Source organism: Carcharhinus amblyrhynchos, chromosome 3 (genome assembly GCF_965287045.1).
Source record: "Carcharhinus amblyrhynchos chromosome 3, sCarAmb.v2.hapA, whole genome shotgun sequence".
Taxonomy (NCBI): domain Eukaryota; kingdom Metazoa; phylum Chordata; class Chondrichthyes; order Carcharhiniformes; family Carcharhinidae; genus Carcharhinus; species Carcharhinus amblyrhynchos.
In genome coordinates this window covers 416,187-429,358 of record NC_137326.1, presented here as the reverse complement: position 1 = coordinate 429,358, position 13,172 = coordinate 416,187, and the positions used below count along the sequence as shown (strand labels likewise).

The following is a 13,172-nucleotide window of genomic DNA, read 5'->3' as shown; positions in this document are numbered from 1 at the left end:
GAATAAAAAAAAACTGTCCTGCCTTAGTTATTTGTGCCCAATCTACTTGGGCGAACTCTTTTCTCAGGCCTGTATCACTACCTCTGCCCAACTCTAAAACCAAGTTAAAGTCCAACAGGTTTATTTGGCAGCAATAGTTTTTGGAGCCTCAAACTCTTTAACACACAGTAACAACATGACATGATGAGGAGCTTGAGGCTCCGAAAGCTAGTGCTGCCAAATAAACCTGTTGGACTTGAACCTGGTGTTGTGAGACTTCTTACTGTGTTTTCCTCAGTCCAACTCCGGCATCTCCACATCACAACTCTAAAACTCCAGTGTGGCACTCTATCTTCTCCTGCTCAATCTGGTCTTGCCCAAAGCGCACCCTGTGTTCCTGGCCAGTTGGGGTGTCTCCAGTGGGAATTCCCATTGACAGCGGCAGGACCAGAAGATTCCACTGCCAGCGAATGGCACACTGCCTCCCACTGCCTGGAAAATTGATGAGGGGAGGCCAGAGAATCTCGACTATTGTTTCAGTTTGGATCTGTTTCTGTGTCAGAAGTATTTGTGTGTTCTTCCAGTCTGAATATGTTTCTGTGTCCAGTATATGTGTTTTTTTTCTGGTTTCTGGCTCCCTCTCATGGTGTAGCTTTTTACCTAACTGTGCACTCTGAAGCATGATTGTTATTTGCCAATAAGATATTGGATTGTTTCTCCAGATCACAGGATATTTCAATACATTTGAATCACACAGGTTGTGCTGAAATTTTGGAAATCATGGTTATTTATTCTCAGTGTGTGGGCATTTATTTGGTTCCCAGCTTTGATGTAACTGAATATCTCTTTCAAATTGCTGCTGTTCACATTGAGTTCTGCCAGGACTGATTGGTACCTGGCCTCATTACAGCTTTATAACAAAGGCAGGCTGTACAGCATTGGCCCCTGGGACACTGGCAGCTCTTTGGGTCACTGTCTTGTCCCTGGGCACTGGATGGGACTTTGAGGGGGGGAAGATTCCTGGCTTTGATGGTATCGCTGGACTGGCTATGATACACCACTCGGGGAGGGGGGAGGGCCCAGTCAGGGAGGAGACTGGAGTCTGTGGGAAATGCCAGCCTCTTTTCCCTATGGTTTGTTTACAGTAATTTGCTACAGTTACCTGTGCAAACTGATGTTAACCCAGTTGTTTCTTTTTCTGAAAGCTGCTGTACTCGAGCTGCCTCCTCGCTTGCTATGTGCTGTATTTTGTGAAGTTTGTTGGTTCGCAAGAAGCACAGCAAAAGTCTTTCCCCATCTCCACAATGAGCGACCTAATGCCTAAATATCTCTATCATCAGGTAAGTGATATGGTCTCCAATAACTGTTCAGCCATCTTCCAGCTGCCCTTCACTGTCCCCCTCACACCCCCTCCCCTACTCACCGTTTACTATCTTCCCCAATCACTGTTCACTCTCCTCCACGTTCACTATTTATAGACCTCTATAAGATCACCCCTAAATCTCCTACACTGCAGGGAAAAAAGTCCCAGTCTATCCAGCTTCTCCTTATAACTCAAACCATCAAGTCCCAGTAGTATCCTAGTAGATCTTTTCTGTACTCTTTCTAGTGTAATAATATCCTTTCTATAATAGGGTGACCAGAACTGTACACCATATTCCAAGTGTGGCCTTACCAATGTCTTGTACAACTTCAATATGTCCCAACTCCTGTATTCAGTGTTCTCACCAATGAAACCAAGCATGCTGAATGCCTTCTTCACCATCTTGTCCACCTGTGACTCCACTTTCAGGGAGCTATGAACCTGTACTCCTAGAACAAAGAACAAAGAAAATTACAGCACAAGAACTGGCCCTTCAGCCCTCCAAACCTGCTCCGACCATGCTGCCGACTTAACTAAAACGCCCTACTCTTCTGGGGATCATATCCTATTCCCATCCTATTCATGTATTTGTCAAGATGCCCCTTAAGAGTCACTAAAAGTCCTAAATCTCTTTGTTCTTTAACTCTCCCCAGTGCCCTACTGTTAATTGAGTAAGTCCTGCCCTGATTCGATCTATCAAAGTGCATCACCTTGCATTTATCTAAATTAAACTCCATCTGTTATTTGTCGGCCCACTGGCCCAATTGATCAAGATTTCGTTGCAATCCTAGGTAACTTTCTTCACTGTACACTATGCCACCAATCTTGGTGTCACCTTCAAATTTACTAACCGTGCCCTATAAATTCTCATCCAAATCATTTCCTTTCCAAATGCAAGCAGATCCTTCTCTCAGAATTCTTTAATTACTTTGACCACGTCTTTTTTCAGCAGTACTCGACTGATGGCAGCACGGTGGCACAGTGGTTAGCACTACTGCCTCATAGCGCCAGGGACCTTGGTTTAATTCCTGGCTTGGGTCACTGGGTGGAGTTTACACATTCTCCCCATGACTGTGTGGTTTCCTCCCACAATCCAGAGACGTGTGTTAGGTGGATTGGTCATGATAAATTGTCCATTAGTGTCGGGCGGGTTAGCAGGGTAAATATATGGGGTTCCAGGGATAGGGCCTGGGTGGGATTGTTGTTGGTGCAGATTTGATGGGCTGAATGGCCTCCTTCTGCACTGTAGGGATTCTATGATGATTCTATGAATGCTCAGACATGAGGTCTGAAAAACCCCCAGTGATGAAGAGCATAACGAACCATAGCCCCAAAGTGAACTCTTCCTCTGAAACGCACACAAACTCAGCACATAGAGTAGATCTCATAATGTTAATTTCTGAAAGAAATCTCTCTCATTTGCATTTGATGCATGAACGTTTCTAGAGCAATAAGAGGCTCTGTTCTGATGATTACTACAGTGGTGTTGGAGCAGGGAATGCAAAGCACTCATGAACTGATCTCTGTGTCTGTTCCTCACTGATATTTAATTAAATGTAACAGCCACAGTTTTGAAGTGGTGAATGGAACAACTGAATTGTGTTTCCCTGTTTTCCTCAACTTAGACATAATAATAACAGTATCAGTGATGTACAATTTGATGTGTAGCCGTACAGCTTGGAATCTCACTCAGTGACATAAGTAATCACCTGACATAAAAGGTCTGGGCTAAACATTTGATTTGGTAAGAAGCAGTTTAATTACTTGTATAAAGGCAAAATACTGTGGATGCTGGCATCAAAAACAAAAACAAAATGCTGGAAAAACGCAGCAAGTCTGACAGCATCTGTGTAGAGAGAATAAACCAATGTTTCGAGTCAGGATGGCAATTCATCACAGCTGAAGACAAAGAAAGTCAGACCAGATTTATACCATGAAGGTGAGGGCTGGGAGGGTTGTGGGAGTGGGAGACTGTAATTGGACAAAGAGAATGTAAATGGTGATATAAACTGAACAAGGTGCTAAGAGTATCCTTAGCTCCTGCCTCATGCCAGCCACCACTTTCCTCAGATTATCTTTTGATGATCTGCAACTTTGTTCACACATTCCAATCTCTTAGTGGGCGCTATTAGTACCATTCTCAGCCTTTACCATTACATTACTATTTACTTTCTGTCTGCCAATTCCAGCACCCTCCCTCCTCACCCTTATAGTAAAAATCTTGTCTTTTTTTTAATCTTCAGCTCTGACAAAGTGTCATCTAGCCTTGAAACATTAGCTGTATTCTCTCTCCACAGATGCTGTTAGACCTGCTGAGTATTTCCAGCATTTCCTGTTATTTACTTGTGTGTTTACAGATAAACAGACTCCCGCTAACTGATTTTATTTTTCAGAATGTTATCAATCCGAGGCTGGCCATTTTGACTTGGGCCTTCTACAAACAATCGTTCCTCAAACAGATCCTGACAGAAGGTGCGAATAGGTTGCAGGCAAGGGTCAAATGACTTTAAAATGTTATCTCGTACAATAAAGCTGTAGATTTATTCTGAACACATCTCTGTATTTACACCATCGCTAATGGTGCGGAAATGTCAGAGTGATACTATGAATAATATCTTGTGTTTCATGGACACAAATTACTTGCCAGAAATAGAGGTACCCAAGGGATTAAAAAGATTGAGAAACTTAAAATACTTAATGACAACACAGAAAAACTATTACAGAAACTTAAGGAGCGATTTTCCAAAATAATCTAAGGGCCGAATGAGTGTGAAAACGGGAGAGTTTCAGATTTTTTTGGGTGATTTAAAAATCCAGTATTATGCCACGTTAAGCAAAAGATGAAGCAAGACTGGTTTCTCCCCCAGCAGAGAGCGGAGACAGTATCTAAGCTTGCTATGAAGCCAGCTACTTACACCAGAGAACACTATTGCTGTTACACAGATCACTCTCCAACTGCATAGAGAGAAAACTGTCAGGCACCGTGGAGAAATCCATTCAGCCCCTTACCCCATAGCCTGCAACATTATTTTGTTCAAGTGCTATTCAAGTCCAGAGATGTGCGAGTTGGGTTGATTTACCATGCTAAATTAGCCCTTAGTCTAAGGGGGATTAGGACGGTAAATAGGTGGAGTTACAGAGATAGGGTCTGGGTGGGATTGTTGTCGGTGCAGGCTCGATGGGTCAAATGACCTCGTTCTGCACTGTCAATTCTATGATAAGCGCCCATCCAATTTCCTTTTGAAATCATTGTTTCCATTTACACTGCTCTCATGGGCAGTGAGTTCCAGGTTGTTACCACTCTCTGCTTTAATCAAAATGTTCTCCCTCACATTCTCCATACAAGTCTTGCCCAACAGATTTTAGCTAAGCTTGTCATAGCCCTGTAAATTTCTATCAAATCTCCTTTGCTCTAAGCAGAATAATTCAGACTTTCCAAACTAAACTTGTAACTGAATCCTCCCCAATCCTGGAGCCATTCTAATAAATTTCCTCCATTCCATCTAAAGGACTCTCAAATCTTTCAAAAGGTGTGATGTCCAAAACTGGACAAATACTCCAGAGGAGGCCTTAGCAGAGATTTATAAAGGTTAGCCCAGGATCTCATATACTTTGCAAGTCATTCTCTCAAGCTGCCCTCTCACCTTCAGAGATTGATGCATATCCACCACAGGTCCCTCTGCTTTTCACGTTCTTTTAAACTGTGTCTTGAAGTCTGTATCTTCTGTCAAAATTAATTTCTCCATATTAAATTCCATCTGCCACTTCTGCTTATTTTGCTAGCTGTGCCCTGTGGCAGCGATTAATATCATCCTCATTTTTTTGCCATTTTTCCTCTCTCCTTAGATCCTCAGGATTGAGGATGACTTGTTTCCACTGTGCTTTGATATGTTCTGTGATGGGTGATGAGGCCTTGGTGAGATCAGCAGGTGGGGTAGGTGGTGCTTGAAGGATCAGGTACATGAGTCATTTGGAAGTTTGTGCACTGTCTCTGATTCCTCAACTTTGCCTGTATGTCCCCAACTCGATGTGTTTCATGCCTTCCTGAATTAACCTTTTCATTAGTATATCAAACAAAAACAGTGGCCCCAGCACCAAGTCTTGGGGAACACCACTGTCCATTATCTTCCAGTCCAAACAGCAGCTATCTCCATGACTTTCTGCTTTCTTTCTTTAAGCTTATGTTTTATCTGGTTCACAATGGCCATCATATTCCACAAGCATGAATTTTGTTAAGTAGCCTTTGATGTATGAACATACGACAAGGAACAGCAGGAGGTCATTCAGCCCCTTGAGCCTGCTCTTCACATCCATCCTGTCAGAACCCGTCTGGAATTTGTATGTTCCGTCCAATTTGCCTGTTCCTGTTCTAAACTCCAGCAGTTACATGCCTAGTCTGTCCAACCTTTCTTTATGAGATAACAGGCCTATTCCAGGTCTCAGTCTGGTAAACCATTTATGAACTGCTTCAAATGCATTTACACTTTTCCTTAAATAAAGTGACTGATACTCCACTGTACTCCAAATGTGGCCTCACCAGTGCCTGTACAAACTGAAGAATAAACTTCCTACTCTTGTATTCAGTTCACCTTGTGATCACGCTTTCTCAAAAGTCATTTATGGGATGTGGGCCAATGTATGTTAGGGGTTGTGAATTTACGTCAGAACTTAAGAACTAGGAGCAGGAGTCGGCCATCTGGCCCCTCGAGCCTGCCCCGCCATTCAGTAAGACCATGGCTGATCTTTTTGTGGACTCAGCTCCACTTACCCGCCCGCTCACCATAACCCTTAATTCCTTTACTGTTCAAACATTTATCTATCCTTGCCTTAAAAACATTCAATGAGGGAGCCCCAACTGCTTCACTGGGCAGGGAATTCCACAGATTCACAACCCTTTGTGTGAAGAAGTTCCTCCTCAACTCAGTCCTAAATCTGTTCCCCTTATTTTGAGGCTATGCCCCCTAGTTCCAGTTTCACCCACCAGTGGAAACAACTTCCCTGCTTCTATCTTATCTATTCCCTTCATAATCTTATATGTTTCTATAAAATCTCCCCTCATTCTTCTGAATTCCAATGAGTATAGCCCCAGTCTACTCAGTCTCCCCTCATAAGCCAACCCTCTCAACTCCAGAATCAACCGAGTGAATCTCCTCTGCACCCCCCCCAGGGCCAGTATATCCTTTCTCAAGTAAGGAGACCAAAACTGTACACAGTACTCCAGGTGTGGCCTCACCAGCACCTTATACAGCTGCAACATAACCTCGCTGTTTTTAAACTCCATCCCTCTAGCAATGAAGAATAAAATTCCATTTGCCTTCTTAATTACCTGCTGCACCTGCAAACCAACTTTTCGTAATTCATGCACAAAGACACCCAGGTCCATCTGCATAGCAGCATGCTGCAGTTTTTTACCATTTAAATAGTAGTCCATTTTGCTGTTATTTCTACCAAAATGGATTATGTCACATTTACCAACATTGTTCTCCATCTGCCAGACCCCCGCCCACTCACTTAGGCTATCTGTATCCCTTTGCAGACTTTCAGTGTCCTCTGCACACTTTGCTCTGTCACTCATCTTAGTGTCACCTGTGAATTTTGACACCCTACACTTGGTCCCCAACTCCAAATCATCTATAAATTGTAAACAATTGCAGTCCCAACACTGATCCCTAATCAAAACAAAATGTGGTTTGCACACGTAATCTAACATGTTTTTGCTAAAGCTGTGGCTGGTATCCATTTCTCACTCATGGCATAATACTGCGCTAACACTTGATCTCCTTGTTGAAATGAGCATTGTGTTGCTGTCACACCTTATCTAGCAATTTGAGATTGTCGTTGTCTATCTCTGAAGTTTCTGGAGGTAATAACAAGTCAAACGTAGTTCTCAACTTTCTCTTTAAGTTTAACGTTTATTTATTAGTGTCACAAGTAGGCTTACATTAACACTGCAGTGAAGTTACTGTGAAAGTCCCCTAGTCACCACGTTCTGGCACTTGTTTGGGTACACTGAGGGAGCATTTAACATTGGGTGCCAGTGCACCTAACCAGCATGTTTTTTTCTGTGGGGAAAAAACAGAGCACCTGGAGGAAACCCACACAGATACGGGGAGAACGTGCAGACTCTGCACAGACAGTGATCCAAGCTGGGAATTGAACTTGGGTCCCTGGTGCTGTGAGGCAATAGTGCTAACCACTGTGTAATGCAAGTGAACTTTGGGTAATTGCATGAAAAGTGTTTCTAGAAGATGCCAGAAGGTATTCACACACTGTGATGCTGAACCTTGTTCTTTTGAAGCTTTTAAAGAATGTTTCAAGGAAAGAATCTTTCAGCTAATCCATTGTTTGATGGATGATAAGGTGCAGATTTTATATACTGAATACCATTTACTGTTAGATAATCCGCAAACTCTTATGAAATAAACCGTGAACCATTATCACTAACAATCTGTACTGGTTTACCAAATCTTGCAAGGAGTTCATTAAGTCTTTCAGTGGTTTGTCCTGTTGTGGCAGATCTCATGAGAACAACTTCTGACCACTTTGAGCATGCATCAATTATAACTAAGAACATGTAACCCACAAACAGACCTGTAAAATATATATACAATCATTGCTATGGCAATTAGGCTGCTCCTAAGGGTGTAAAGGAGACAACAATTCGTGCACAGGATTGACATTGTCCCACTTTTTCTTCAATCTGAGCACCCAGACCCGGCCACCAAAAATAACAATGAATTAATTCCTTCATCCGTGTTATACCAGAATGCCCTTCATGTAACTGTTCAAGAATCTTCCAAGCAGTCTAAGAGGGATGATCTCTTGGATTCCTTACCACCGACACCCACATTGGACAGGCAACTAAAACTTTCTTGACTCACATGGTTTCAAATCAGGATGTGTACAATGCGTTTCAGCCATGGTTCCTTCCAATACCACATCCATTACCTTTCCCAATCGCGGGATCATTCCTGGTATGTCCCCACATTTGAGACACTGTCATAAGCAAATGATCTACTAGCGAAAAATAAAGAATATAAAGAAAACTGGTTGGTGCTATCTGCTCAGTAGATAAAGGTAAGCGTGATAATGCATCAGCAATGGAATGGCACTTTGATTGATGATACTTTAGATTGTAAGAGTGTGCAGATAAGATCAGCAACCATCTTTGCACTTGGCTAGCATCTAACGATGCATTGCCTTTATACAGCCCAGAAATTGCAGTTAAGCATCAATGATCAGTCAATAATGTGACTGTCTGTGCAGAGTCTGCTCATTCTTCCCATGTTGCGGTGGTTTCCTCTGGGTACTCTGGTTTCCTCCCACACCCCAAAAATGTTGGGGTTAGATTGATTGACCATGTTAAATTGCCCTTCCTGCGAGGAAGATTAGCAGGGTAAATACGTGGTGTTATGGGGATAAGGCCCTCTGGCACTGTAGGGATTCTATAAAGCAATCTTGAAAACACTTAAATATATAACAGCTAACATTTACTGCCCATCCCTAGATATTGTTGAGAAGGTGGTGGTGAGCTGCCTTCTTCAACACTGAAATCCCTGAGGTATACCCACAGTGCTGTTAGGGGGAGGACTTCCAGAATTTTGATCTAACAACAGTGAAAGAATAGCAGTAGTTTTCCCAGGTATCCGCTGCTCTTATGCTTAGAGTCATAGAGGTTTACAGCATGGAACAGGCCCTCCGGCCCAACTTGTCCATGCCTCCCCTTTTCTTTAACCCCTAAGCTAGTCCCAATTGCCCGCATCTGGCCCATATTTCTCTATACCCAGCTTACCCATCTAACTGTCTAAATGCTTTTTAAAAGCAAAATTGTATCTGCTTCTATTACTACCTCCGGCAGCTTGTTCCAGACATGCACCACCCTCTGTGTGAAAAAATTGACCCTCTGGACTCTTTTGTATCCCATCCTATCTTAAACCTATGCCCTCTAATGTTAGACTTCCCTATCTTTGGGAAAAGATATTGACTATCGAGCTGACCTATACCCCTCATTATTTTATAGACCTCTACAAGATCACCTCTAAGCTTCCTACGCTCCAGAGAAAAAAGTGCCAGATTTATCCAGCTTCTCCTCATAACTCAAACCATTAAGTCCCAGTAGCACCCTAGTAAATCTTTTCTGCAGTTTTTCTAGTTTAATAATATCCTTTCTATAATAGGGTGACCAGAACTGTACACAGTATTCGAAGTGTGGCCTTACCAATGTCTTGTACAACTTCAACAAGGTATCCCAACTTCTGTATTCAGTGTTCTGACCAAGTAAACCAAGTATGCCAAGTGCCTTCTTCACCATTCTGTCCACCTGTGACTCCACTTTCAGGGAGCTATGAACATGTATTTCTTTGTTCTATAACTCTCCCCAACGCCCTACCATTAACTGAGCACTCCGAAAGCTGGTGGCTTTTGCCACCAAATAAACTAGTTGGACTTTAACGTGGTGTTGTGAGACTTCTTACTGTATTGGCCATAAAAGACAGAGAGTAGTGGTGGAAGGGTGTTTTTCTGAGTGGAGGTCTGTATCTAGTGGTGTTCATGATGTGGGTATGCCGACGTTGGACTGGCGTAAACACAGTAAAAAGTCTGACAACACCAGGTTTTAGTCCAACCTATTTATTTGATAATATACTCGCAAGCTTTCGGGTTAGCCCCTTCGTCAGGTGAATGTTCCACAGGGATCAGTGCAGGAACCCCTGCTGTTTGTAATATATATAAATGACTTGAAAGGAAATGTAGCTAGTTTGATTAGCAAGTTTATGGATGATACTAAGATTGACGGAGTTGTGGATAGTGATGAAGATTGTCAGAGAATACAGCAGGATATAGATAGACTGGAGACCCTTGGTGACTAGTGGAGTGCCCCAGGGATCGGTGCTGGGGCCTCAGCTATTTACCATTTATATAGATGATCTGGAGGAGGGAGCTGAGTGTAGGGTGTCGAAATTTGCTGATGACACCAAGATAAGTGGAAAAGCAAATTGTGCGGAGGGTGTAGAAAGTCTGCAGAGAGATCTAGATAGGCTGAGCGAGTGGGCGAGTACCTGGCAGATGGAATACAATGTTGGCAAGTGTGAGGTTATCCACTTTGGCAGGAATAATAGTAGGAGGGACTACTACTTAAAGGGCGAAAAGCTACAGCATGCTACGGTGCAGAGGGACCTGGGGGTCCTTGTGCATGAGTCGCAAAAACCCAGCCTACAGGTGCAGCAGGTGATCAGGAAGGCGAATGGGATGCTGGCCTTTATAGCGAGGGGGATTGAATATAAAAGTAGGGAGGTCTTGCTGCAACTGTACAGGGCACTGTTGAGGCTGCAGCTGGAGTACTGTGTGCAGTTTTGGTCACCTCACTTGCACAAGGATATTTTGACCTTGGAGGGAGTGCAGAGGAGGTTCACTAGGCTGATACCGGAGTTGAGGGGGTTGAACTATGAAGAGAGGCTTAATAGACTGGGCTTGTACTCGTTGGAGTTTAGAAGGATGAGGGGGGATCTTATTGAGTCGTATAAGATGATGAAGGGGGTGGATAGGGTAGAGGTGGAGAGGTTCTTCCCGCTCAGAAAGAACAGCAGGACTAGAGGGCACAGCCTCAAGATAAAGGGGGGGCAGTTTAGAACGGAGTTGAGGAGGAACTTCACTCAAAGGGTGGTGAATCTCTGGAATTCTCTGCCCGTTGAAGTGGTGGAGGCTACCTCGCTAAATATATTTAAGACGCGGGTAGATAGGTTTTTGGTAGGCAAGGGGATTAAGGGTTATAGGGAGAAAGCGGGAAAGTGGAACTGATCCACTTCAGATCAGCCATGATCTTATTGAATGGCGGGGCAGGCTCGAGGGGCTAGATGGCCTACTCCTGCTCCTATTTCTTATGTTCTTATGGAAGATTGGGTGGAGAAATGGCAAATGGAATTTAAGATGTGAAGATGCCGGCATTGGACTGGGGTAAACACAGTAAGAAGTCAGATGGAATTTAATCCAGACAAATGCTCAGTGATGCATTTTGGTAGATTCAATTCAGGTGGGATCTATAAAATAAGCAGAACCATCAGGAGCATAGACACACTGAGAGACCTGGGAGTACAGATCCACAGCCTTATAAGTGACAGCACAGATGGAAAAGATGGTGAAGCAAGTGTATGGCGTGCTTGCCTTCATCAGACGGGGCATCAAGTACAAAAGTTGGCAAATTATGTTACAGTTGTATAAAACGTTGGTTAGGCCACGTTTGGAATACTGTATTCTATTCTGGTCACCACACTGCCAGAAGGATGTGGAGGCTTTGGAGAAAGTAGAGAAAAGGTTTACCAGGATGTTGCCTGGTATGAGAGGTACTAGCTATGAGGAGAGATTGAATAAACTGGGATTGTTCTCCTTGGAAAGATAGAAGCTGAGGGATGGTCTGATAGAAGTTTATAAGATTATGAGCGGCATAGATAAAGTGAACAGTTGGAAGCTTTTTTCCAGGGCAGAAATGACAATTACAAGGTGCACACGTTCAAGCTAAGGAGGGAAAGGATCCATAGAGATGTGCGGGGGAAGTTTTTTTTACACAGAGGGTGGTGGGGGCCTGGAGTGCGCTGCCAAGTGAGGTGGTTAAGGCAATTATGTTAGCCACATTTAAGACTTATCTGGATAGACACATGAACAAACAGGAAATAGAGGGATACAGGCAATTGGTTTAGATAGGGCAAGGAGATGGGCACAGGCTTGGTGGGCCAAAGGGCCTGTTCCTGTGATGTACTGTTCTTTGTTTTCTTTGAACTTCTTGTCAGAGGGTAGTGAATCTGTGGAATTCTTTATCACAGAGGGCTGTAGAGACTGGATCGTTAAATATGTTCAAGGCTGAGATAGACAGATTTTTAATCAGGAAGGGAATCAAAGGTTACAGGGATCAGGCAGGAAAGTGGAGTTGAGGATTATGTCAGATCAGTCACGATCTCATTGAATGGCAGGGCAGACTCAATAGACGAAATGACCTACTTCTGTTCCTATGTCTTAAGATCATAGAAACTAGGCACAGGAGTAGGCCATTCTGCCCTTCAAGCCTGCACTGCCATTCAATATGATCATGGCTGATCCTCAATTTAATGCCATATTCCCACTTTCTCCCCAACTCCCATTAAAATCTAAAAAAAACTATCTCTTTCTTGAATAATCAGTGACTTGGTCTCCACAGGCTTCTGTGATAGAGAATTCCGCAGCTTCTCTACCCTTTGAGTGAATAAACCTTTCCTCATCTCAGTCCTAAATGGTCTATCCCATATCCTGACACTGTGTCCCTGGCTCTAGATTCCCCATGATGTGGGATGCCGGCGTTGGACTGGGGTAAAACAGAAAGAAATTCCACAACACCAGCTTAAAGTCCAAACAGGTTTATTTGTAGCAAAAGCCACAAGCTTTTGGGACAGGCTGTCCCTTTGCCAGGTGGCTGGGAGTCTGTCCCGAAAGCTTGCGGCTTTTGCTACAAATAAATCTATTTGGACTTTAACCTGGTGTTGTGGGATTTCTTTCTGTTCTAGATTCCCCAATCAGAGAAAACACCCTCCCTGAATCTAGTCTGTCTGGCCCTATTAGAATTTTATACTTCCAATCAGATCTCCTCATCCTTCCAAACTCTAGTGAACACAGCCTCTGTCGAACCAATCTCTCCTTATAGGACAGTCCCATCAACCCCATATCAGCCAAGTGACCCTCCACTGCGCTTCTCTATAGCAAGTATACACTTCCTTAGGTAGGGAGACCAAAACTCCATGCAATACTCCAGGTGTGGCCCTGTATAACTGCAATAAGATACCTCTACCTTTGAATTCAATCCTCTTGC

The 13,172-nt window shown here is 43.4% G+C and overlaps 1 protein-coding gene across 1 annotated transcript in view; it reads left to right on the top strand.

Annotated features, from left to right (window-relative positions):
* The window catches only part of rft1 (RFT1 homolog), a 140,911-nt gene that overhangs the window by 76,313 nt on the left and 51,426 nt on the right, over positions 1 to 13,172 (top strand). Inside the window, exons 6-7 of the mRNA XM_080218590.1 lie at positions 1,185 to 1,319; positions 3,736 to 3,814. Of these exons, the coding sequence (XP_080074716.1) occupies positions 1,185 to 1,319; positions 3,736 to 3,814 (214 nt within the window). The remainder of the gene's footprint in view (positions 1 to 1,184; positions 1,320 to 3,735; positions 3,815 to 13,172) is intronic.